Source organism: Lacerta agilis, chromosome 4 (assembly GCF_009819535.1).
Source record: "Lacerta agilis isolate rLacAgi1 chromosome 4, rLacAgi1.pri, whole genome shotgun sequence".
Lineage (NCBI taxonomy): Eukaryota > Metazoa > Chordata > Lepidosauria > Squamata > Lacertidae > Lacerta > Lacerta agilis.
This window is the reverse complement of record NC_046315.1, coordinates 1,633,730-1,660,864: the sequence shown is the minus strand read 5'-3', so window position 1 is coordinate 1,660,864 and position 27,135 is coordinate 1,633,730. Positions and strand designations below refer to the sequence as shown.

Sequence of the window (27,135 nt, the reverse complement as noted above, 5' to 3'; positions counted from 1 at the left end):
CCGCTCGTGGCTGCCCCCGGGGGTGCCATCAGGTTTTGGCGCCCCGGGTGCCGCGGCGGCTTGCTCTGCCACTGTCTCACCCTAGGCCACTAGGGGTGTTGTGTATATAGTTTCACGCTGCAGTCTCACTCAGGTCCGCACATGCAAATGAAGGATTGAGAGTGCCACTCACGGATTGGGTAGCTAGAAAGAGAGTTGTTACTGTTGCATGTTACTGAGTACTATATAAGCAGGCTGGCTCAGGCCTTCAGTCCAGTTCTGTTCCAGCCTGAGAATAAAGAGAGCTGCTTGGAGAATCACTGTGTTGTCTGCTATTTCCACCCACTACTTAACACCTAGTAAAAAGGTTCTGGTCTTTTTACAAAGGTTATCTGAAACATTCTTTTCATTTCATTGTAAATCATTCCCAATAATTATTTATAATTCTTCCACATATGAAAAAACATGCCTTCTTTTTCTTTGCACTTATTGGAGCTTTTTCTGCAGACTTTGTGGCACATTCAACGCCAGAGGCAAAGAAGGCAGAAATATCAGGATCTGGACAAGAGAGTGTTGCTGTGAAACCCTCGGAGGCCTCCTGCAACATCTTTTCAAAGCCACTTTCGCGGACAAAATGTTCAGATTTTAACAGGGAGAAATGTAAAGTACTATACTTGGGCAAAAAATATGAAAGGCACAAATACAGGATGGGTGACACCTGGCTTGAGAGTAGTACATGTGAAAAGGATCTAGGAGTCTTGGTAGACCACAAACTTGACATGAGTCAACAGTGTGATGCAGCAGCTAAAAAAGCCAATGCAATTCTGGGCTGCATCAAGAGGAGTATAGCGTCTAGATCAAGGGAAGTAATAGTACCACTGTATTCCGCTCTGGTCAGACCTCACCTGGAATACTGTGTCCAGTTCTGGGCACCACAGTTCAAGAGGATACCGACAAGCTGGAACGTGTCCAGAGGAGGGCAACCAAAATGGTCAAAGGCCTGGAAACGATGCCTTATGAGGAACGGCTTAGGGAGCTGGGTATGTTTAGCCTGGAGAAGAGAAGGTTAAGGGGTGATATGATAGCCATGTCAAATATATAAAGGATGTCATATAGAGGAGGGAGAAAGGTTGTTTTCTGCTGCTGCCCTGAGAAGTGGACACAGGGCAATGGATTCAAACTACAAGAAATAAGATTCCACCTAACATTAGGAAGAACTTCCTGACAGTAAGAGCTGCTTTGACAGTGGAATTTGCTGCCAAGGAGTGTGGTGGAGTCTCCTTCTTTGGAGGTCTTGAAGCGGAGGCTTGACAGCCATCTGTCAGGAATGCCTTGATGGTGTTTCCTGCTTGGCAGGGGGTTGGACTGGATGGCCCTTGGGGTCTCTTCCAACTCTAGGATTCTATGATTCAGGTGACATAGTCAGAGCAAATCCAGTGGAGGCATCCAGTGGCACAGTCTGAGCCACCTACATGGATCAGTATTTTCCCTTATATTTTGGAAAAACATTTCCTTTCCCCTTTTTGAAAATAGTTCTAATAAAGAAGACAGTTTTTACAAAGTTTCCACTTTTCAATATTTGTAGTCCATGCTTGGTGCTTTTGAGGTTTGGCAGCCAAAGAGCACTTAATTGTCAGGCCCAGTTGTGTTTGGAAAATCCCTCAAGGTCTCCAAATATGCAGCATAAATACCTCACTGAGAGGCCAAAGCCAGCATTGCTTAGGAGGGGGCATTGCTGCTTGGTAAGCTGAATGTGCCAACCGTTCCTAAGGAGGCAGGATTTTGGGCTGTTGTGCAGGTCAGTGTTCCAGAGAGCCAGCATGGTGTAGTGGTTAAGAGCAGTAGACTTGTAATCTGGTGAACCGGGTTCGCGTCTTCGCTCCTCCACAGCAGCTGCTGGTGACCTTGGGCTCGTCACACTTCTCTGAAGTCTCTCAGCCCCACTCACCTCACAGAGTGTTTGTTGTGGGGGAGGAAGGGAAAGGAGAATGTTAGCCGCTTTGAGACTCCTTCGGTAGTGAAAAGCGGGATATCAAATCCAAACTCTTCTTCTTCTTCTTCTTCTTCTTCTTCTTCTTCTTCTTCTTCTTCTTCTTCTTCCACAGAGCCAAAGCATGTGGCAAGTTGTCCCCTTTGCGATGGTGCAATGAGCCGGGGTTGTTTCTGACTGTGGACTCTTCCGTGCAGTTCTGAGTATGCTGTTGCCCCTACAAATGCTGCCTAACACTGTCAAGAAGGCTCGCCTTGCTCCTTGCTCTGGGTTCCCTGACATTTCTTTGGAAAATGGCGACTGTAATGCCCCGAGAAAGGTAAGTGCTAAAGGAAGCAGTGGCTATATTTTCTGCCAGGAGGGGGAAAGATTGGTGGCCTGGCTAGCAGGAGATAACTGTGAACCATGCTGAAGATTCCCAGGAGAGGACAGAGAGGAGTGGAAGAACATTTGGAAGCTGGTGGAGAAGAAAGCATGCCTGGGTAGATCAGTTGGTTAGAGCATTGTGCTGATAATGACAAGGTTGCAGGTTCATTCCCCGCATAGGACAACTGCAGATCCCTGCATTGCAGGCGCTTGGACTCCTCAGGGTCCCTTCCAACTCTACAACTCTATGATTCTATGTAGCCATCCACCTGACTTGACAGTTCTCACAATGCAGTTTACTGAACATACCAAAATATCCATAAATATCCATTGAGAGGATAATACATTTAAATATGCATTAATATATGCATATAAATACATAGTTTGAGATACATAGTTTTGAAAATAAGCAGATCTTTATTGTATTTATTACATTTATATACCACGTTTATCTTCCAAGGACATCGAAGTGGCTTCCGTGGTTCTTCCCCCTCCCCCCATTCCATCCTCACAGGAACCTTGTGAGGTAGGTTAGGCGAAGAGATGGTGCTTGACCCAAGTGACCTTCATGGCCGAGTGGGGATTAACTTGGAAGTGAAATGGAATCATGGGTAAAAACATGTGAAAGTGACATAGATGGACAGAGATAGTCAGGTCTGCCCATTGTAATCTGGAGATTTTCCTAGACCCAGAGGAGGAAACTGTATGAAGCAGACTCCCAGGTGTTCTCCGAAAGAGCAGACTTGGGTGTCCAAAATACCTGAGGACCGATCACTTACCCCAAGGAGGAGAGATCCAAAACCAGTTACCTTACCATGACTAAACAAAATCGAAAATTCTTTCTAGTAGCACCTTAGAGACCACTGAGTTTGTTCCTGGTATGAGCTTTCGTGTGCTGCACACTTCTTCAGATACCATCTGAAGAAGTGTGCATGCACACGAAAGCTCATACCAGGAACAAACTCAGTTGGTCTCTAAGGTGCTACTAGAAGAATTTTCGATTTTGTTTTGACTATGGCAGACCAACACGGCTACCCACCTGTAACTTACCATGACTGTTTCATTTATTCACTCAGGTAGTGCTTCTAACAGTCAACCACTCTAGAGAGAGTGACTCCACCCTTCCTATGTAACTGAGGTCCAGCAGACAGCCAAGTTTGGCTCTTGATGTATAGAACTTTCCAGGATCAGAAAAAGAAGGAATAATAACTGTTATGAGATCCATTCACATAACAGGACCTCCACTTTCCCTCTTCATAGAATTGTAGAGTTGGAAGGGATGCCAATGGTCATCTCATCCAAACTCTCATTAAAAACCTCCAAGGAAGGAGAGTCCACCACCTTCAGAGGGAGACCGTTCCACTGTTGAACAGCTCTTAAACTGAGGAAGTTCTTCCTAAGTTTAGTTGGTATCTACTTTCTTGTAACTTGAAACCATTGGTTTGGGTCCTCCACTCTGGAGCAGGAGAAAACAAGTTTGCTCCATCTTCCATGTGACAGCTTTTTGGATATTTGAAGATGGCTTCTCTCCACATCCACTAGAAACCTGCCCACAGGGTCCCCCAACCCTCTGGAGCAGTTTTTGAAGGTCCACAGAAGGATGCAGTCGAGAGGAGAGGGAAGTAACATTGTACAACAGGAAGTCTGTTGCACCAAAGGAACAGCAGCTTTGGACACAAGCCTATATCTTAACGCCTGTGATGTATAGATAATCTATCTGTATAAACATTTTCTTAGACTGCCTAAAGTTGCTAAGTAAAACTATCTGAGTGTTCTTCCACCTTCATTTGTTTCCAGTCGTGTGGAATGATGGTCCCTCCCGTGGCATAAGATGCCGGCCTTCTACAATGCCTGCGTCAGCCCATCCACCTTCTCCCTCACAGGCATCCCTCAGCTGGAAGCTGCCCATGTCTGGATCTCCATCCCTTTCTGCTCCATGTACGTCATGGCCGTGGTGGGCAACTGCACCATCCTCTTCATCATCCGGGCCGAGCCCAACCTCCACGAGCCCATGTACCTCTTCCTCTCCATGTTGGCCGCCATTGACTTGGTCCTCTCCTCTTCCACCATGCCCAAGCTGCTCAGCATCTTCTGGTTGGGCAACAAGGACATTGCCTTCCACTCCTGCCTCCTCCAGATGTTTGTCATCCACTCTTTTGCCACCATTGAATCTGGGATCTTCCTGGCGATGGCCTTTGATCGCTATGTGGCCATATGCACCCCCTTGAGGCACAGGGCCATCCTGACTCACTCGGTGGTGGCCAAGATAGGGCTGGCCGCTGCTCTGCGAGGCTTCGTATACATCGCTCCACTGCCTCTTCTCGCTCATCGATACACCTACTACCACACCAACATCATTGCACACTCCTACTGTGAGCACATGGCTGTGGTGATGCTCTCCTGCGAGGACATCTCCATCAGCAACATCTATGGTGTAACAATTGGCTTCCTGGTACTCATAATTGATTCTATGTTCATTGGGTTGTCCTATGTCCTCATCTTCCGGGCGGTAATGAGCTTGTCCACCACTGAGGCTCGTCTTAAGACCTTCAGCACTTGCACCTCACACATTTGTGCCATCTTGGTCTTCTACATCCCCATCGTTGTCTCTTCCCTAATACATCGGTTTGGGCACAACGTGGCTCCTGCAGCTCACATCCTCCTGGCCAACTTCTATCTCATCTTCCCTCCCGTCTTGAATCCTATTGTGTATGCTGTCCGGACAAAAGAGATCCGGAGGAGGCTGGCCAAGATGCTGTTGTGGTCCAGAGGTGGTCTTGAGTAAGCATCACAGTTGCTCCTTGTGTGCTCAATGCAGAGAGTCTTTTATCTAAATCACTTGCAGGTATAGACAGGCAAATTTGTTGACATTGGTTTCTCTCAGTTTCTCATCTTTTCAATGTAAAATTCAGTTCTCCACATTTCCACATTTGTTTGCAATTTTTTCTAAAGTCCACAAACACATTTAGAAAGTCATATAATGTTAACCAGCCAAAGGCATGGTTGATAAGAAATGTTTTTGCCTGTTGCCTAAAGATAAGGGGGGGGAAAGAGTTTGGATTTGATATCCCGCTTTACCACTACCCGAAGGAGTCTCAAAGCGGCTAACATTCTCCTTTCCCTTCCTCTCCCACAACAAACACTCTGTGAGGTGAGTGGGGCTGAGAGACTTCAGAGAAGTGGGACTAGCCCAAGGTCACCCTGCAGCTGCATGTGGAGGAGCGGAGATGCGAACCCGGTCCCCCAGATTACGAGTCCACAGCTCTTAACCACTACACCACGCTGGCTCTCAGTAAGTAACGAAGGCATCAGGTGAGCCTCTCTGGGGAGAGCATTCCACAAACGGGGAGCCATTGCCAAAAAGGTCCTGTTCTTGTGTTGTCACCCACCGGACGTCTCACAGAGGAGGCACATGAAGAAGAGCCTCATATGGACAATGGCGGTAATTGAGGTATTGTGGTCCTAAGCCATTTAAGTCTCATTGAATGTTCATTAAATATCTGCCATCACCAGGAGCGGCCCAAGCAATTTTGCTGCCCAACACAAAGGACAAGAAGATGTATTGCCTATTCTGTGCACAATATTCGACCAGAGTAGAAGTTGACTCTTACTTGACCACTGGAATGGGACAGAGTTCACCACTGACCCCAAGAGTAGCAGGCTAGCTTAGGGGCTTCGGGGCAGACCACATGGCACACACATTTGTAGGCACTTTCTGCCCCTCAGAATTTGTTGCTTGAGGCAACTGCTTCATTTGTTGCTTGAGGCAACTGCTCCCTGCAAACAAATCAGGCTGGATGCTCCTTAAACAGGTTGCTGATTCCAAGGAATAAGGAACCAGGTTTGCTGCACTTGACCTCTGGTGAGCTGGTGAACAAAGCCTGTTGTGCTTTTCTGTATCTGTTTGGGATCCAGAGAGCTGAAGGAGGCCCCTACTGCAACATCCATCTGCCCACAGGCTTTGGTCATCTTCGGAGACCGCTATTGGGGAACACCTATCGCCTTCTGAGAGACATAAGCTCTCCTCTTCAGAATCCTGGGCCAGCAAGGCAACAGCATCTCTCAACATCTCAAGGTTGATCCTTGAAATTATTCAGGAGCAAAGAGGGGGTCCTGCTGGAGCTGTGAGCTCACTTACCATTAGAAGCATAGTTGAAGTATAGCTTCTTAACTTTCCCTTTCCCTTTCCCTTTCCCTTTCCCTTTCCCTTTCCCTTTCCCTTTCCCTTTCCCTTTCCCTTTCCCTTCCCCTTCCCCTTCTCCTTCTCCTTCCCTTGTTCCCCCTTCTCTCTCTCTCTTTTGCACCTCCTGGATTAATGTTTTAGTTCGGACCAAAGAAAAAAAAGACATTTGACAATAAAGTATAGTCTATCATAGGGGATGGAGCTTATTTACTTAGTGAATAATATCACACCTGAGTCTTTTGAACTGTTGTTTTATTATTTATTGTTATTATTACTTGTTAAATTTGTATACCGCCCTGTACCTGCAGTTCCTCCTAGCTTACTATTGTGTTCTGTGAGATACAGCGCTATTTTTCAATAAAAAGAGGTGCTGGAACTCAACATGAACGCTTCTCTTGCTCTCTTATAATGGCAATGGCGGCCATCTGAGAGGTGCCATAACTGAGTTCTGGCAAGTTCTGGCTGAGAAAAAGCCCCGGTGAGATAAGTTTGAACTGAAGAGGACATAAACCTTAATTCTGGGAAGACCATTTATCTTTATCTCTGCAGTTCCTGAATAATAAATGTACTGTAAAGGAGATGCTCATTGTCTGTTTACAGGGGGTGAAGGTGGTGATGATGGAATTTGTGTGTGCAAAAAGGGTAGGACAATCGGAGGGAGGAGAAGGCATGGAAGTGGGGAGTAATCACTGGGGAGTAGAATTGCTTAATAGACACTGAAATGAATAATGTTTATGTGTTTTGCTGAAAGGGTTTAAATGGGAGATTCCACTGAAACTAAAGAACAGCAAGAAGTGGTCTCTGAGCTCCTTGATGGGTTTGATAATAAGATAAAGAGAAAACAACTCCAGGCCAACTGGAGATTCTAAGGAGAGAGAGACCTTGGATTCTAGGCCTGTTTGGAATTGTCTATTATTTCTAAGATGAATCCCCAACTGGAATTAAGATTGCCTGAAAAAATATCAACAACCTCAGATATGCTGATGATACTACCTTGATGGCAGAAAGTGAGGAAGAATTGAAGAACCTTTTAATGAGGGTGAAAGAAGAGAGCGCAAAATATGGTCTGAAGCTCAACATCAAAAAAACTAAGATCATGGCCACTGGTCCCATCACCTCCTGGCAAATAGAAGGGGAAGAAATGGAGGCAGTGAGAGATTTCACTTTCTTGGGTTCCATGATCACTGCAGATGGTGACAGCAGTCACGAAATCAGAAGACGCCTGCTTCTTGGGAGAAAAGCAATGACAAACCTAGACAGCATCTTAAAAAGCAAAGACATCACCTTGCCGACAAAAGTCCGTATAGTTAAAGCTATGGTTTTCCCAGTAGTAATGTACGGAAGTGAGAGCTGGACCATAAAGAAGGCTGATCGCCGTAGAATTGATGCTTTTGAATTATGGTGCTGGAGGAGACTCTTGAGAGTCCCGTGGACTGCAAGAAGATCAAACCTATCCATTCTCAAAGAAATCAGCCCTGAGTACTCACTAGAAGGACAGATCCTGAAGTTGAGGCTCCAGTACTTTGGCCACCTCATGAGAAGAGAAGAATCCCTAGAAAAGACCCTGATGTTGGGAAAGATGGAGGGCACAAGGAGAAGGGGACGACAGAGGATGAAATGGTTGGACAGTGTTCTTGAAGCTACTAACATGAGTTTGGCCAAACTGCGAGAGGCAGTGAAGGATAGGCGTGCCTGGCGTACTCTGGTCCATGGGGTCACGAAGAGTCGGACACGACTGAACGACTGAACAACAACAACAACAACATTATTTCTAAGATGCTGAGCCTGTGCTGGACAGCACAAGATATTGTATGGGATGATTTAGATGCATTTTTGATGTGTTTGTTCTGAAGAGAGTTCTGCAAGTAAAGCTTTGAACAATCTAATGGGTCCAGACAACGTTTTATTCGAAAAGCAGTCAGGTTTTGTGCTTCCAGTCGCTTCAAGCTGCGCAGTCTTAATATCTGCAATATCCCCTGTGCAAGGGACAGATAAAGAAAGCAAGGAGGAGAGCAGAGGGGGAAAGGGGTGAAGGTGAAAATGGGGGTGCAGAGGGGGTTGCAAAATAGGAGGGATTAGGAGGCACCCCCAGTTGCAAAAAGCAGGGGCATGCAAGAGCCGAAGAACAGGCAGGGATGTTGGCATCATAGCTGGGTGGAAGGCAGGGCCATCCCAGCCACAAGGCAAGGTGAGGTGACTGCCTCAGGTGGCAGGATCTGTGTGACAGCAGGCCTGGCCTCCAAGGAAAGCACTGCCTGCTGTTGCCACCACAGTGACAGTGATAGCTGCAGCACATTCCTTTGAAGCCACATCTGTCGCCTCCTTGGCAGCATCCCATGCTGAGTCTAGAGCAGGGATCCCCAAACTAAGGCAGACTCAGTTTTCCGGCCCACAGCAACCCCCGCCACCCGCTGCCGCTGCCCACTCTTACCGGTGCGGTGCAGCATGGCTGCCCACTTTTGGGTTGGCGGAGTGCTGGAAATAGCTTGCGCGTGTGCTCATGGCCTCCGCAGTCCTGAAAGTGCACTGGAAATTACGCTTGCGTGCATGTGCACAAGCTATTTCCGGTGCTCCGCGACCCAAAAGTGCGCCGGAAATAGCGTGCGCATATGAGCGCACGCTCCCCTGCCCTCCGGCCCACTGCATGATTGGTTCTGGAGGAACCGGCCCGAGGCCAGGTAAGTTTGGTTCCCCCTGGTCTACAGTGATTTCTTGGCAAATAGGAGCTTCTGCTGGTCTCCTCCCACCCTTGTTCCCAGTGTAGATCTTTATTCCCTCCTTCTTCCTGATGTGCTGTACATGTTTTGTTTCTTCTTCTTCCAAAGCAATTACTTTATTCCGAACTTAAAAATGGAAAGCGTAATGCTGGTGGTCAACAAAAGAGGTTCAAAGACTGTCTCAAGGCAAATCTTTAAAACGTAGTATAAACAGTGACAATTGGGAAACAGTGGCCTGCGAGTGCTCCAGTTGGAGAACAGCCCTTACCAAAGGTGTCATGGGCTTTGAAGATGCTCCAACTCAGGACGCAAGGGAGAAACGTGCTAAGAGGAAGGCACACTTGGCAAACCCTCACCATGATCAACTCCTGCCAGGAAACCAATGTCCCCACTGTGGAAGGATGTGTGGATCCAGAATTGGCCTCCACAGTCACTTATGGACTCACTGTTAAAACCATCTGAAGAAGTGTGCATGCACACGAAAGCTCATACCAAGAACAAATTCAGTTGGTCTCTAAGGTGCTACTGGAAAGAATTTTCTATTTTGTTTCGACTATGGCAGACCAACACGGCTACCCACCTGTAACTGTTAAAACCATGTTCATGGAAGACAATCTTACTTGGCTACGAGGGATCGCCAAAGATATTCACTCAACCGTCTTCTCTGGCAGGGGTGGCGACATGATTTTGTGGTTTGCCTCAGGTATCAACATGTCTTAGGCCAGCCCTGGTGGAAGGTGAAAAGGGTGTTTAGCAGCTGCAAAGAGTGCAAAGGGAGGAAGATGCAGGAGGTGACCATGGAGGCTGTTTGCATGCAGAGGGGGTTGCACAAAAGGAGCGGGGAGGATGCAGGGGCATGTGGGTGGTGGTGAAATTGGGTGCGAAGCAGAACTGCAGAACAGAGGAGAGAAACGGCTTCAGAAATGATGGTGAAAAGCAATCTCTGTAGTCACATGGCATGGGAAGGGGATGCTCTAGAGAGTTAATGTGGGGGAACGGCAGAAGGGTTGGTGAGCTGAGGGAGAAAGGGTTCAGTCTGTCAATTAAAAAATATTTTTCCTCCTATGCAAAAAGCCTCTCTTGCTCCATCCCCAGCTTGCTCATCCAAGAGGACCCTTGAAGAAGGAAAATGCTTTGCACAGAGCCTCACGCACCTGCTTTGTCCGGATGCTGTAGATGATGGGGTTCAACATGGGAGGGAGGCTGAGATACAGATCAGCCAGCAGGACCTGCACATGTGGTGGCATCATCTGGGGAAAGCACTGGATGTAAATGGAGGCCAAACCTGGGAGGTAGTAGAGCAGCATCACACAGATGTGGGAGCTGCAGGTGCTGAAGGACTTGAGCCGCTCTGTTTTCTCGGCAAGTTTCCCCACAACCCCGAGAATCAGTCTGTAAGACAAGGCGATGAAGGCTGTGTCGGTCCCCACAATCAGGGTGGTCCCCACCAAGTTGTAGGTGCTGCTTGCAGAATGATCTGCACAGGCCAATTTCATGACTGCCATGTGCTCACAGTAGGAGTGAGATATCACTTTGGAAGCACAGTATGGCAGACGCCTCAACGCCCAGGTCAAAGGCACCATGAAAAGGATCCCTCTTGCCAGAATGGCCAGCCCTATCTGCACGACCCTTTGGGGTGTCAAGATAGTCTCATATCTTAGCGGGTGGCAGATGGCAATGTACCGGTCAAAGGCCATGGCCAGCAAGACTCCTGATTCCACGGCTGTCGTGGTGTGGACGAGGAACATCTGGGTGAAGCAAGCATCGAAGCCAATCTCTTGAGAGCCCATCCAGAAGATGCTGAGCATCTTGGGGACCACAGATGTGGCCATGACCAGGTCAATCATTCCCAACATGGCCAGGAAGTAAAACATGGGATGGTGCAAGGTGTGCACCAGTAGGATTGTCAGGAGGAGGACGCAGTTTCCTGCAAGTGCCATCAAGTACATTGAGCAGAAGAGGGCGCCCATCCAGGGGTGGACACTTTGTAGCCCAGGGATGCCAACTAAGAAGAAGGCAGAGGGGCTGGAGTTGAACTTGTCTGGACCCATGAAGCTGAGCATGGTGTTCTAGTTTAATGAAAAATGAAATCCCAAGAAAGAGAATTTGCATTTAGGTTGGCTTCAGAAAAGGGAAGCAACATTGTTTACTGCTCTTTCCTTGTAGAATGTTTCCTACTGACACCTTCTCTCTCTACAACCCCAAGGGTCCCCGAGGATCCGTTGCTGGCTGGGGCCGAGTTCTAGGAGACCCCTAGTAGTTGTGCTTTGCCCACAGGAACACAATCAATCAGTGAGTGGAACTCGAGCACCTTCATACAAATATGCCAGTATTCCCCAACCTGGTGCCCTTCAGATGCCCATGCTGGCTGGGGATGGAGGGAATTGAAAGCCAGCACATCTGGAACATAAGAAGAGCCTACTGGATCAGGCCAGTGGCCCAACTAGCCCAACATCTTGTTCTCACAGTGGCCAACTAGTTGCCCCAATGAGAAACCAGCAAGCAGCCCTCTTCCTTCCTGGAGTTTCCAGCAACTGGGATTCAGAAGTATTATTGCCGCCATCCATGGAGGCAGAACTTAGTCATCATGGCTGGTAGCTGTTAATAGTCTCAATCCTCCATGAATTCATCCAATCCTCTTTTAAAGCCATCCAAGTTTGTGGCCTCCGGTGGGAGTGAGTTCCAGAGTTTAACTCTGAGCTGCGTGAAGAAGTCCCTTCTTTTCTCTATCCTGAATCTTCCAACATTCAGCTTCCTTGGACGTCCACAAGATCTAGTGCTATGAGTGAGGGAGAAAAGCTTTTCTTTATCCACTTTCTTCATGCCAGGCATACCGTATTTTTCGCTCCATAAGACACACTTTTTCCCTCCTAAAAAGTAAGGGGAAATATCTGTGCGTCTTATGGAGCGAATGGTGGTCCCTGGAGCTGAATTGCCCAGGGGCCAAAAGAGGATCGTGCTTTTTATTTTACAAAGAGAAAAGGGGGTGTTGAAAGGACCCCGCTCAGCAGCTGATCAGCAAGAGATCGGGAGAGAGATAAGAGTCCCGGCTCCCTTTCAGCCCCGCCCTCCATTGTTGAATGTGCTGCAGAGGGACGTTGTTTGTTTCCCCAGCAACATGGGACTAGCTGATTAGATTATCTGTCTGGAAACTGTAGAAAAGGCTCCCTTTCCTTTAGAAGCTGCAGAAATGTGAGTTCAACTCCATAAAAATGGGGCTTTTCCTCTTTGCTTTTCCCCCTTTGCAAAAAAAGCTGCAAAACATTTAGCTGATCCTCCAAAAAACAGGGCTTTTAGAGGAGGAAAATCAGAAATAATTTTTTTTCCTGTTTCCTCCTCTAAAAATGAGGTGCGCCCTATGGTACGGTGCACCCTATGGAGCGAAAAATACGGTAATTTCATAAACTTCTATCATGTCGCCTCTTGCTTGACTTTTTTCTAAACTAAAAAGTCCCAAATGCTGCAACCATTCTTCACAGGGGGAGTCACTCTACCCCCTTGACCATTCTGGCTACCATTTATCGAACCTTTCTCAACCCTACAATATCCTTTGTGAGGTGAGGTGGCCAAAACTGTACACAGTATTCCAAATGCAGCCGCACCATATATTTGTGTAACAGCAAAATGACGCCAACAGTTTCATTTTGAATGCCTTTCCTAATGATCCCTAGCCTAGCATGGAATCTGCCTTTTTCAGAGCCATCATCCATTGTGTCTACACCTTCCTCGAGATATCTTCTATGACCTCAAGGTCTCTCTCCTGGCTTGTCACTTCCAGTTCGGACCACATGAGCACAAAAGTGAAATTAAGGGTTTCTTCCTTTCTTTTTCTTTTGCTGCAATATGCATCACTTCACACTTATTTACATCGAACTGCATTTGCCATTTTACTGCCCGTTCACTCAGTTTGGAGAGGTCCTTTTGGAGCTCATCGCAGTCTCGTTCTCTGAATAATGTATTATCATCAGCAGACCATTTCACTGCTCACTCCCAACTCTAGACCATTTATGAACAAGTTAAGAAGCACAGGTCCCAGTACTAATCAAAGAGGGACTCCACTTTCTACTTCTCTCTGTCCGTTCAATCCTACTCATGGGCGTACCCAAGGGGGGGCAGGAGGGGGCACCTGCCCCCCTAGAAGCAAATAATAATAATAATTAAATGGTTATCGGCAGCCTAAAAGGGAAAAAAGCTCTCCTAAAAAAGCTCAACTATTGGTCTTTCTCCCCCTCCCAAAATCTAATTAACAATTGAGCTCTGCCGACTGGCAGCCGGCCACTGTGTGTGTGTGTGTGTGTGTGTGTGTGTGTGTTGTGCCGGCTGATCGTTGCAAAGGAGCTTTGGAAACTGAGTTCCCTTGCATGGTGAGTAGTTCCTTTGCAAGGGCTGAGGATCCTGGGAAACTGAGTTTTTCAGTCATTTGGGGGCTTTCTGTTGGGGGGGGGAGTTTTTCTGTTTTTTGAATCTTTTTGTTTGCTGTTTACATAATATGGTCAGTAATCTAAAAACGAACTGAACCCCCCAAAACGGGGGTAGATCACTGCTGAAAGTAGATCACAGTCTCTTGGGAGTTGGCCACCCCTGGTATAAGACATGTAACTAGAATAAAAATTTCAAAAAATTTCAAGCAAATAATTGTAATAACTACCATGATAAAGCACTGCTATAATTATATATAATTTTCCTAAAATTTTGGTTTCATTCGCTTTTCCATGCTGAAATGTCACAACCTGAACGACCATGGCTTGCCCCCCCCCTAGTTTTGATCCTGGGTATGCCCCTGATCCTACTCTTTGCTTCCAGCAACTTAACAAACTTCTGATCCACAAGAGGACTTCTCCTCTAATTCAGTGACTGCTCAGCTTACTCTTTGGTGAGGTACTTTATTAATTATTATTTATTACTTAAATTTCTACGCCACCTTTCATCTGAGGATCACAGGGCATTTTAAAATATAAAGGGACAAAAATACATACATACAACAACAACAACAACAACAACAACAACAACAACATTTATACTTTGCCCATCTGGCTAGGTTTCCCCAGCCACTCTGGGCAGCTTCCAGCAAAATATAAAAAATTATAAAGTGTCAAACATCCAACACTTCCTGATACAGGGCTGCCTGTTGTGTAATTCTTTATCTCCTTGTCATCTGATGGGAGGGCGTTCCACAGGGAGGGCGCCACTACCGAGAAGGCCCTCTAACAAACAAGACAATGTACTTTTCTTAAAGCTTCCTCATCCACTGAGCTTGAATTACGCATTTTGCTGTCTAGGTGCATTTGAAGGTCCTATAGCTCATCTCTAAGCTGCTCTTTAACGCCAGACCTACCCGAGTCAGTCACAAAATGATCCAGATCAGGTGAAGGCATAACTGTAAAGGAGGCCTTGTTCTCTGCTTGCAGCTGGCAAGAGGGATCCACGCCAAGAAAACTCCGTCATGCAAAATTGCATTTCCCTCCTTGCTTTATATGAACTCCAGGAAAACCACAAGGGCTGAACACTCTGCTACTCCTTAGACACCCTGTCTTGTCAGGAGCACAGGTGATAAACAGATACTCAGCTGAATATGCTGTGTGTCTCCCTCTCTTGGGAGAGAATCAGATCTAAGTTAGGGGATGTTCAGAAACCCACGGTGTTTTAGGAGTTAATGGGCACCCCAGTTTGAGTGGCAGATACCCCTTGGGAGTGACGGGAGCCAGCCCGTCCTGTGCGAAATGACCAGTCTCACAACAGTGTGGGTTGAAAGAGTCTGATGATTATTTGGGCTGCAAGAGCCTTATTTATACAAAAGCATACAGGAACATTTCATCATATTTGGACTACATTTCATCAGCCATAAGATATGAAAGTACCATATATGGGTAGGGTGGGCTTATTTCTTGCTTACGTAGGTAACATGCCATGTCTGCGTGGATCAATGGGCCTGTCTGTATATGATTCTCACTACACCCAGTTAGGTGTGGTGCACGTTGGTGCATGGTCTTTCTGATAAGGGCAGTTAGTGGTCTTTGTCATATACGCCCAAACGTCAGTTTCCCTACATTCCCTCTTACTTTGTTTTATATGAGAATACCTTTAATCAGAGTTATACACAGTACTTCCTAGGCGTTTATACCATGCTACGTAGACCCCTCTAGTGAGCTTGGAGGAGGGACGAGGTCTGTTCCACCAAATCATGCATTGGTTAAGCAGGGAGGGAAGGCATCGAATACAACAGCAAATCACAATCAATAAAACAATAATCAATACAATAATCATAAGCAATTTCCGAAACCAGACACCATTAGGGAGCCAAGATGTTAGCCACTCCCAAGGGTCAAAACCATCGGGAGGATTCAGTGGATTAAGGGCAATCATTTCTTCCATATGATTAATGGTGGCTGAAATATTAGGTGCTTGATTGGAAATATACAGCAATGAGAATGTATTAAAACGCAAACTCCTTCCTTAGAAGTTAATATAATGTTTAAAGCATAACGAATATATAAAGCGATCTCCCTAATTTCTAACATTTCATTATTAATCAATTTCAAAACTAAAATGGGGGAATTAAACAAAGCCTCTGTCCAGTTGGCGAGGCGGTGGAGATCCCTGTAAATTCATTGCTACCTTAGGCCTACCGCTCATGGTGGTGACATTAAGAAAGCAAAAGGAGCCATTAACAATAAGGATAGTGTCCCAAGAATCTACTGGCATTGTGATTAAACCAAAAACAATAGGACTCAAAATTAGACTCATTAATGGGAATATCATGCAATAAAATGCCAGATCATCTCGACTGAGGAGAAATATGCATACATAGCCAACAATCAGAGGAATTTAACATATCAGCAAAAATGAGCGATGTCTTTAACAAATATATTATTACTCCAAATATTATGATAGGGTTTCAGCCGTCGGTTTTTCTTCAAGAGGGCAGTACGGCGAGGGCGATGTTTCACAATGTTTGCAGGGGGCAATAAGGGTGAGAATGATAGTAGGTTCAATGTGCCCCAGGGCAAGTTGTTCTGCAATGAGTTGTTCTGCAATGAGTTGTTCTGCAATGAGTTGGTCCGCCACTGCAAGCTTCTCCTTAGGCAAGGGCCACTGATCCACCCACACAGGGGTGCCTGTGGTCCAGCAGAGGGAAAGCGCAGTCCAGGGGCAAGGCAGGGGCGGCCTTCAGCATAATTTTGTAGAAATGGTGGTATCTGCTGCTGCTAGCAAATCGCGTCTCCAGGACACCAGGGAGTTTGGGCCTTTCCACTTAGGATCAGGGAGCAACGAGGATCAGGAAGCAACCTGTAAGACACTAAAAGGCACTAAAAGGCGTTGCAACACCTCTTCCTTCTGAAAATGAACTTCCGCAGGTGTGTAATTCCTATTATGAGGATACAATAGATGATTTAAAGTAAACAGCACTTAGTGAACAATATTAGGCATTTCTGAGATCACAGCCGAGCGGCCTCCCAACTCTTTGTGAAGGAGGGTCTTAAGAGAGCAAAAATCAGAAAAGGAACGAGAGATATAAACAGAACCATTATCTGTTTTCAGGGACTGGGGTTTTGCCCATAACAGAAAAGCAATGCAGAAGATGCTGTATAGTGTGGCGAGTGTTTTTCCCTTTCAGAGGGGTCGCTCAAATAAAGCCATAGGCAGTGTCAACAGTGAGATGCACCTTTGAAAAGGGAGCCAAATCAGGGGTGTGGGTAACATCCATTTGCCAAACCGCTAGGGGATGCGAGCCCCTAGGGTTGACTGCATCAAAAGGTATAACCATGGGCAATTTAGAACACACAGTGCATTGTGACACAATGTCTTGGGCTTGAGAAATGGGTATAGCAAAAGATTTCGCTAAAACCTTTGCATTCTGATGGAAAATCAAATGGCTAGACAAAGGGTCAGTGAACAGAGAGAAAACATCAGGCCTCAAGTCCTTATCAGCATGAGCATTACCTTCAGCCAAATACCCTGGATGGTTTATGCGACCGAAGGTGAGCTACATAAAAATTATGACTGCGCTGCTGAATCAAATTCTGTAGAACAGAAAACAATGCAAACAAATTATCATCTTATAGCAGGCGGGATATAAGGCAAAATTGTTAACAAATTATACACATATTGAGAATCTACCACAAGGTTGAAAGGTTTAGAAACAAAGGATTGGAAAGCCAGAATGACCGCCGTGAGCTCAGAGCATTGTGCTGAGGTCTGATCTGTGGTGTACAAGCTATGCCAGACACCCCCCTCCTCCCACACCACCACCCCCCGAATCTTGGTACCATCCTGTGAAAAGAGTAAGAGCGGATGGTAGGGGGAGAGGGGAAAAGGGAGAATCCAATACATAGCGAAGGCCAGTCAGAAAAGACAGTCTAGGGTCTTTAGGTGGATTATGAGAAATGTGACCCACAAAGTCAGCAAAGGCAATTTGGGCATGGGTAGCAGTCATCATCAGGTGGTTGACCTCTTCCTGGGAAAATGGCAAATACACTGTTTGTAAGTCCATGCCAGTAAGAGCCAGAGCACGGCGCCTGCCTTTTGCCACTAAGTCCATTCCCAAATAGGTGAGTGGCAAGGTGCGCTGAATTTTTTCCTTTGCAACAGTCAGCTCTGCTTGCATCATGGTAACAATTAAGTCCTCCTGAATCTTTTCTTTTGCAATGTTGGGGGTAGTCAACAGAGGGCACAACACTTGCTTGCAGTCCTTATTGGCATTGTCAAACGCTAACTGGCGGACAATGACTTCTTGTGCTGCCTCATCCTGCACTTGGCTTTTAGGGGTGGTATACAAACGATCCACAAATGTCCCATAAGGTTTTGAGAGTCCTTGGAGGGCACTACCCCAGCGCCCACCTTTTTCAGTTGTTTCATCAGGGACAGGAACCAGTGCTTCCTGGGCTGCAGCAGTGGTGGCGTCCCAATAGGAAGGATCAAGCCCCAGTTGTTGCTGGATGGTTAGAAAATTGCCCTCCCCAGTAAGTCCATTGACTACGTCCTGTTGTGTCAAAAGGACGGGAGCAGGGGGGGGTGCAGCACCTGCAGCAAGCGCGCCAACAGCAGCCTGATGGGCAGCCTGGGCTGCATTATTGAGGATTGCTGCGGGCATAGAGACATCAAAAGGCAGGAGGGGTGCTGCAGCAGATGAATTGGACACCTCCGGGGCCTTGGGAAGCACATCAGCCTGCAGAGGAGGTGAGGGCAGGGCTGGAGATATGGACACTTGAGCAGTTGGTAAAGGAGAAATCGTCGGGGGGGCAGCAGCCAAAAGAATATTGGCCGGGCCGAGGGTAGACATAGCCTTGTAAACTTTGCACCAAGCGTTGAGGATGCGAATGTCTACTTGGGAATGAGTGTAGAAGAAATGTCCAATTTTGTCCCATTCTTTTAAATCCCAGGAGCCGTCTTGGCGATACCAGGGGCAATGGGTAGACAAGGCTTTAATAAGAAGTTTTAAGTCTGTGTCCAACACCACAAGGCTGTCAGTAGCCAGGAGAAATTTCAATGCATCAAAAAATTTCTTCTGTGGTGCAGAGAGAGATAGCCCCATTTTTAAAGGTATGGGGGGGGAGCAACTCACCAGGGATCCGCGAAGGATGAGTAGGCGATCCACGAAAAGACGCCAGAGACCCGTGCTGGGCGAGGTGAGTGCTGGAAGCAGCCGAAGGCGTAGAAATTTCCCCATTTTTAAAGGTATGGGGGGGAGCGCTCACCGAGGGATCCACGAGGGATGAGGAGGCGCCTTGAAACCCTTGCCGGGTCGAGGTGAGCGCTGAAGCCTAAGCGAAGGCGTCGTGACTGTCCGAAGTCACACACACGTGGCACCATCTGACGGGAGCCAGCCCGTCCTGTGCGAAATGACCAGTCTCACAACAGTGTGGGTTGAAAGAGTCTGATGATTATTTGGGCTGCAAGAGCCTTATTTATACAAAAGCATACAGGAACATTTCATCATATTTGGACTACATTTCATCAGCCATAAGATATGAAAGTACCATATATGGGTAGGGTGGGCTTATTTCTTGCTTACGTAGGTAACATGCCATGTCTGCGTGGATCAATGGGCCTGTCTGTATATGATTCTCACTACACCCAGTTAGGTGTGGTGCACGTTGGTGCATGGTCTTTCTGATAAGGGCAGTTAGTGGTCTTTGTCATATACGCCCAAACGTCAGTTTCCCTACATGGGAGGTGGGACCTTCCGCTCTTTAAAAGGAGGGAGCAGCCGTTAGTGTGTAGAGAGAGTGGTGACTGGAAGGAGGAGGGTGTGGGGCCAGGATAGTGGTGGGTAGGTTAGGATAGGTTAGGATACGTTGAAGGTGTGTAGATGTTGCTGAGAGAAAGAGTTTACACTGTTATGAAACTAAGCTTATGAACCATCACTGAAACCGTTATGTTCTGTAAGGAATAAAGACCTATTATTGTTGAGCTAAGAAAATATCGTCGTTCATTTGGTCCAGCGAGTTATATAGGCTCTTGAGGAGGTGAACTCAGGGAAAGGACAAAACTAAACTGAAGGGTGATAGTTTGTGTCTCGGAGTTCCCTCAGGAGGGGCTAGCAGGCGGAAACCCTGGTGTTGCTGCTAAGAGGGCTTAGCTAACTGATATAGTGAGGGGATCTAATGAAAGAGAGACCCCAAACTGTAGGCAAAGGAGAGTTTAACCCCTGAAGCCCAGAGCAGAGGATATAACCGGCCACGGCCGCTGGACAGGAAAACTCCCGTTACTAAGGGATCCCCAGATTATTAATCAAAGGGAAGTGAAATAACAGACGGACCTCAGAGGGACAGGCGGGGTGCATTGTACTTTGACCCAGAACACCTGATTAAAAATTCACTTAGTAACGAGGGGAGAGTCTGAAGTGGATGTTCGTCGCATCTACCTGCAGTTCTGATCCCCCAACAGCCCCGTCGCTATTCCTGAGGGATGTCTTACGATACTAGGTGGCAACAGCTGAGTTGTATGAGGTCATATGAGCAACAGTGACCTGATTTTTTGTCCTGCTCCAGGAATGCATCATCTGCATGCAAAGCCATTGCGTTCAGCTGAGGCGCTATAGAGCTATTTATTACCTGGTTGATCTCCAAACAAATCCTCTTCAGGGAGGGGAGCAATGAGAAAGGATTTCCTGTGTTCTGTCCTGGTTCTTTTTTTAATAACAGTATTTATAGTCATGCTGGTTACATGACCCAGAAGCTGTACGCCAGCTTCCTCGGCCAATAAAGCGAGATGAGTGCCGCAACCCAAGAGTCATCCGCGACTGGACCTAACGGTCAGGGGTCCCTTTACCTTTATCTACTGGGCTGCATCGATAGGAGTATAGCATCTAGATCAAGGGAAGTAATAGTACCACTATATTCTGCTCTGGTCAGACCTCACCTGGAATACTGTGTCCAGTTCTGGGCACAACAGTTCAAGAAGGATACTGACAAGCTGGAACGGGTCCAGAGGAGGGCAACCAAAATGGTCAAAGGCCTGGAAACGATGCCTTATGAGGAACGGCTTAGGGAGCTGGGTATGTTTAGCCTGGAGAAGAGAAGGTTAAGGGGTGATATGATAGCCATGTTCAAATATATAAAAGGATGTCATGTAGAGGAGGGAGAAAGGTTGTTTTCTGCTGCTCCAGAGAAGCGGACACGGGGCAATGGATTCAAACTACAAGAAAGAAGACCTTAAGTTTTTACTCAGCTAACTATACATTGGAGTTCTGCTCCGGATCAGTATATTGAGTAGAATTCCATGACACTCTAATCAACAAATGGTAGAAGCAGGTAAAAAAAACTTGAACAGCAGGCAGATTAAAACACGGAAGGGTTATAAAGTCAAGCACAGATTACAATGTACCTCAAGAACAGTTTCCATTTTTATTGAGGAAAAGACTAGCAGCCATTACATTTAGATCCCATTTTTTTCCCTCCTCCAGGAAGCTCAAGGTGAAATACATAGCTCTCCCTCTCCCAGTTTTATCCACACAACCGCCTGAGGTAACCAGGGCATTCTACAGCTTATCACATTTATGTATCTTTTGTAAGTAACTTGTCAGTTGTTTTAACACAGAGAATCATAGAACTGTGGAGTCGAAAGGTACCCTGAGGGTAATCTAGTCCAACCCCCTGCTGTGCAGGAATGACAACTGAAGAATCCCTGAAGAGATGGTCACCCAACCTTTGTTAAAAAAAACCTCCAATGTAAGAGAGTCCACCACCTCCTGAGATGATCCATTCCACCTAACTTTGAACAGCTTTGTTAGCAGTTAAAATCTTGCAATGTGGGAAGCGTTGGATGATCGCTATGATAAGCTTGAATAGTTCTGTCTATAGGTTCCCTAAGAGGCAAATACTTGGCTGAAATCTACGGGGTGATGCAGGGACCAATAAATATTTAGAACTACACTTCTTCCTCTCTCTCTCTTGTCCCCCCCCCCCGTTACTAACAACCCAAAAGTGTAGTACCAAGGTATTATATCATACCATACCCAGAGCAAACAAACAAACAAACAAACAAACAAACAGTAAGAGAAAGAAATGATGACACACAAATATAAATCTAGACATCCATATTTCCCAAACTGGCATGGATGGCGAATGTTGAGCATTGAAGTTTGAAGCATAGAGAATAAAATCCCACCAGCTGACATAAAAATGTTCTGGATTCCCCATCCCCTGGGAAACATGCAATTTATGTCAAAACAAAATAGAAAATTCTTTCCAGTAGCACCTTAGAGACCAACTGAGTTTGTTCTTGGTATGAGCTTTCGTGTGCATGCACACTTCTTCAGATACACTGAAACAGACGTCACCAGATCCTTAAATATAGTGAGGGAGTGGGGAGGGGGATTACTCAGAAGGGTGGTGGGAATGGGTGATAAGCTGATAGGTGTGGAAAACCTGTTGATGACTCTTAACGGCTGCAATTAGTCTAGCAGGGAAAGGCAAGGGGTGAGATGGCTAAAGATAGCTTTGTTAAGTATAATGAGCTGCTACTGGAAAGAATTTTCTATTTTGTTTCGACTATGGCAGACCAGCACGGCTACCCACCTGTAAATGCAATTTATGTGTGATTTTTTCCACAATGGCCAAAATCCATGTCAGGAGCTCTTCAACAAGCTGTCCTGTGTTGTCCACCCACATATTCAGTAATGACAGTTGTGAGGAAGCCTGAACAGGCAAATTCATTATTTTAGATATTTCTTGGTATACTTGAGACAAGAATAATAAAACTTGAACCATACTTCTAATAACTGAGCTACCCAAAGCTTGGAGACTCCACCTGTCAGGTGGATTATTTAGATGCAGATAAATCATAACAAGTTCTAACCTTCTCATCCTTTGGGGGGTCTAACACCAGTTGGAGTCAAGTCTCAGCTTTGACTCCTTTTGAGTAGAATGGCTTCAATACTTGCTCCCGAATCTGCTTTGTTTTCATGCCATAGATGATAGGGTTGAGCATGGGGGGCACTAGGACATAGAGGTCGGCCAACAAGATGTGGATGTGGGCAGGGATGTGGTGTCCCCAGCGTTGTGTGTAAAAGGAGAAAAGGGCAGGAGTGTAGAAGATCAGGATGACGCAGATGTGGGAGCCACAAGTGCCGAAGGATTTCTGTCGGGCCTCTTTAGAGGAGAGCCCCATGACTGCCCTGAGAATGAGCACATAGGAGACAGCGATGAAGATGGAGTCTGAGCCCACCACGAAGGTGGCTGCCGTGATCCCATAGATGTGGTTGGGTGTGGTATCTCCACAGGCCAACTTGACCACGGCCATGTGCTCGCAGTAGGAATGGGCGATGACATTGGGCCCATAATATGGTAGACGGCTCACCATGCAAGTCAAAGGGGTCATCAAGCCAATGCCCCTCACGAAGGCTGCACACCCAATCTTGGCAATGACGGAGCTGGTGAGGATGGTGGTGTAGCGCAGGGGGGCGCAGATGGCCACGTAGCGGTCAAAGGCCATCGCGAGCAGAACCCCTGACTCCACAGCTGAGAAACCATGGATGAAGAACATCTGGATGACACAGGCCTTGACGCCAATGGAGTGGGAACGGAACCAGAAGATGGCAAGGATCTTGGGCACCGTGGAGGAGCACAGCACCAAGTCGAGGGCGGCCAACATGCACAGGAAGTAATACATAGGGAAGTGGAGGCTGGGCTCCTTCTTGACCACAAAGAGGATGGTCAAGTTGCCCAGCAAGGCTACTAAGTACATAGAGCAGAAGGGGAAGGCCATCCAAAAGTAAGCAGCTTCCAGGCCAGGAATACCCACTAGGATGAAAACGGAGGGGTTGCTGTTGGAGCGATTGTTGCACGCCATGGCTTCCACCTGGCTCCCGGAACCATTTCATAGCCTGCTGTTAAGGCGAAAAGGAAGTTAGACAGTGCTACTACGCTTGCTGCTTAAGGTTAGGCGAGACCAAGGAGGTTAGGAACATACAGTAGCGTTTTAACAATTGGTCCTCTGCATCAAAACCCATTATCAGTAAGGCCAGTTTCATATCTTCAAGTGTATGGCCTAACCACAAAACTAGGAGTAAGCAGTTTAGGAGGAACTCCGTTGATTGCTAATGTGCGGAACGTTCACCCTGGGAATGAACATCCAGTTCTTAAGAGCTCCACACCAGAGGTGGAAAATGAGAACAAAACTGGAGCAGCTTATTCTTCTACCATTTTTTTAAATAAAAATAACAATACTACGAGCTACAGAGTTATTATAAGAATCAAGATACTCCATCAGGCTAGGGGTGGTGTTCACCCCTTTCCACTAAGTCCTGTATCAGAATAGAGATGTTGAGCTTGGAAATTGTGGTAGGTCTGACTTCCGGCGGCGACGCCATCGCCGGGTGGTCGAAGGCTGCTTCGGGTCCGAAGCGCCTTGTCCATCCCGGGGGTTAGGAGCCGCGCTACCGCAGCGCGCGGCTCCGGTTGGGGTGCGGGAAGAGCGTCCCGCACCCTGGGCTCCCCGGCTGCGCCCGCGGAGGCTCTGAACCCTTCCCTTGCCCCCCCTGTAAAGGGGGAGTGGGGGTGAAGGGCAAACGGAGCCGGGCTTCGGGGACATGCCCCAACCGGGATGCAAATGCGGCGACAGAGCCCGCGGTGAGCGTCCAAGTTCTACCTGTGAAGAATGGAGCTAAAAGAACCCGGTGGTCGTGAGTAAAGAATTTGATTAGAAATTGTGCTTTTGGAACGATCCGGGGGGAAGGAGAATGGCAGCCTGCCCTCCCTCCCTTCGAGCTCAAGAATCTAACCAATTTGAGTGATTGCTGCTACAGAACTGGTTACAATGTATTTAAAATTGACACAGGAGACTGGCAAACTTTTCTTTTGGGAAGTTAACTAGAGGAAAATATCTCCTTTTAAAGTTGCGGTATTTGCGCTCCAGTTCAGGAAAATGGCGACGAACAAAGAGGGGAGTAGAAATATGACACCCGCTTCCTCCTCCTCTGCCAGTATGCTGGGTTTCGTCCTTGAACTGGCACTGAACTCTGGACTAACGGACGAACAGAGACTCACTGCCTTGAAGGTGGAACTGCTTTATAGAAAAGTCAAAGTCTTGTGTGGGGGTCTGAAATGGAACCAATTGCCCACAGAGGAGGCTTACAAAACTTTTGATACTTTGGAAGAAAGCCTTGCCAAAGAGCTGAGAGGATGGATGCAAAGATGGAGTGAAATGAATGAGCTACTTCGGAGAAGAAATTCGCCTTTTGGGGGTGGCAGCCCCAAGGCGACGTTAAGATTTCGTATATCCAGTCCCCGAGGTGTGAGCTCGGGGGCCAGGGACAGAGAATTAAGGCATCTACAAGAAGAAAAGGAATGTTACAAAGAACCGAAGAAGCTGAGAGATGATGAGAGGGACACCTCTGAACTCGCGGCAAGGAGAGGTTTGGACTGTGCCTGGATCTCTGGACGCTTGGAGAGGGAAGAGATATGGAAGTTCAGTGCTGATGCCATCAGGAGAAGAATAATGGACAGAGGGGGTGTGGGGTGAAGCATTAAGTAAAACTCTAAGCAGCCTGATATGGTAAATTGAAATCGGAGGGTGAATACTGTCAACAACACTTTGTTATATTTTTTATTTGAACATGAAAGGAGATATTTCAAGTTTTTACGTTACTAGCAGCAACCTTAAGGATAGAAGAGATAGATTAGATGCGAATGATTTGCGAAGATCTATGAGGTGGAGTATAAGCAAAGTGAATTTAAGTGGATTAAGTTTATGGATTTAGAAGATTAAATGGTGAGGTATTATTATGATGATGCATTTTTAGTAAATGTTGAAGATATAATTGAATGTAATTATACAATTGAAGTTAATGTTTTTTTTTTTGTAGGAGAAATGGTTATAAAATAGATCAAGGATACAAACTCGAAGGTGAAAAGGCAGGGGAAGTCAAAAGTCAAGATATGGAATTAGAAATTTTTTTTTCTAGAAAGATGCAATAAGAAAGCTTGACATTGTTTGTATTTGTTTTATCTGTTTTGCATTTGTTTAATTGTAGGTGTGGGTGTGGGTATATGTTTGTTATAGAAAAATGCCAATAAATTCTTATAAAAAAAAAAAAAAAAAAGGAAATTGTGGTAGGTCTACTTGGACCCTTAGCCCCCATGAATAGCTAGCAGTTCTGGCGATGATAACAGAGAGGCCTGGATCATTAGCTGCCTCCTTTCCTCGGAGCCAGTTTTCAGTGGCCTCCTCGGCTGCTGGCATCACCCTTCTGCTCCCCTCTGTTGTCACCTTATCATGGGCTCCTCAGTCTCAGCGAAACTCCAGCTGCCCCATGCTCTCAAGCAGACAACCGGGGCCATCTCAGTTGTTGCCCTTCCCAAGGTCTGCTGGAGATGCTGCCTGGCCACACTCTTAGCCTGTGCTTGTGCTGTGATGCCGGCCGTGTCCTTTTGGGTTTCTGCAGCCACATGCGGAGAACCTGCTGCAAGCCAGTTGGGAGTGGAGGAAGTTATACTCTCTACTGATACTCCATGGGGACAGCAGCTTCGGCCCAGAGCCCATGAGATCATCAACATTAACTGCACCAATTTTATCATCATCAAGCTCATGAAACAGCTATGTGAAAGAAAGCATGTTATGCAACTATGAGAGAGCCAGCATGGTGTAGTGGTTAAGAGCAGTGGACTCGTAATCTGGTGAACCGGGTTCGTGTCTCCGCTCCTCCACATGCAGCTGCTGGGTGACCTTGGGCTAGTCACACTTCTCTGAAGTCTCTCAGCCCCACTCACCTCACAGAGTGTTTGTTGTGGGGGAGGAAGGGAAAGGAGAATGTTAGCTGCTTTGAGACTCCTTCGGGTAGTGATAAAGCGGGATATCAAATCCAAACTCCTCCTCCTCCTCCTCCTCCTCCTCCTCCTCTTCTTCTTCTTCTTCTTCTTTTTCGGAACTCACTTCCACAGAAGGCAGTGATTGCCACCAACCTAGATGGCTGTGAGAGAGGATTTGACAAGTTCATGGAGGAGGAGAGGGCTCTCAACGGCTTCTAGCCACGATGGCTGTGCTCTGCCTCCACAGTTGGAGGCAGAAATGCTTCTGAATACCAGTTGCTGGAAACCGCAGGAGGGGAGAGGGTCCTGCTGGGGTGCTTCCTATTGAGCCATCTGGTTGGGCACTGTGAGAACAGGATGCTGGACTAGGGGGCCATTGGCCTCATCCAGTAGGTTCTTATGTGGTAATTGCGCTACATGTCCCCATTAGGGTTCTTCAGGGAGCTCTATTTGTAGGTTTGCAACCCACTGATAAGGAAAAGTTCCAGCTGTCACCTTCCCCACCACGCAACCTCACCGCGAGGTCTTCATGCCAGCGAGTGCGGGACTGTAAAGCTGCACCCTTTCTACCCCCCCGACGATGAGCGGGGCACCCCTTTCCCCTGTTCCTGCCATTCCCCTTCACACTAGTTGCACAAGCACCCACATAAA

General features: G+C 46.8%; 3 protein-coding genes and 1 pseudogene across 3 annotated transcripts; 1 reads left to right on the top strand and 3 right to left on the bottom strand.

The window, feature by feature from the left end:
• The window catches only part of LOC117044872, a 934,741-nt pseudogene that overhangs the window by 870,566 nt on the left and 37,040 nt on the right, over positions 1-27,135 (bottom strand).
• LOC117045000 (olfactory receptor 52M1-like) lies at positions 4,167-5,120 on the top strand. The gene has a single exon (XM_033145793.1). The coding sequence runs from the start codon at positions 4,167-4,169 to the stop codon at positions 5,118-5,120; it is 954 nt and encodes a 317-aa protein (XP_033001684.1).
• LOC117044998 (olfactory receptor 52I2-like) lies at positions 10,336-11,298 on the bottom strand. Its single transcript, XM_033145792.1, has one exon. It carries the CDS (start codon positions 11,296-11,298, stop codon positions 10,336-10,338), a length of 963 nt encoding a protein of 320 aa, XP_033001683.1.
• On the bottom strand, positions 22,571-23,535 carry LOC117044997 (putative olfactory receptor 52P1). The gene has a single exon (XM_033145790.1). It carries the CDS (start codon positions 23,525-23,527, stop codon positions 22,571-22,573), a length of 957 nt encoding a protein of 318 aa, XP_033001681.1. The 5' UTR covers positions 23,528-23,535.

Excerpts from the sequence above, each read along its gene's own strand:
- LOC117044998 (XM_033145792.1), bottom strand. The coding sequence starts at position 11,298 with ATGCTCAGCTTCATGGGTCCAGACAAGTTCAACTCCAGCCCCTCTGCC.
- LOC117045000 (XM_033145793.1), top strand. The coding sequence starts at position 4,167 with ATGCCGGCCTTCTACAATGCCTGCGTCAGCCCATCCACCTTCTCCCTC.
- LOC117044997 (XM_033145790.1), bottom strand. The coding sequence starts at position 23,527 with ATGGCGTGCAACAATCGCTCCAACAGCAACCCCTCCGTTTTCATCCTA.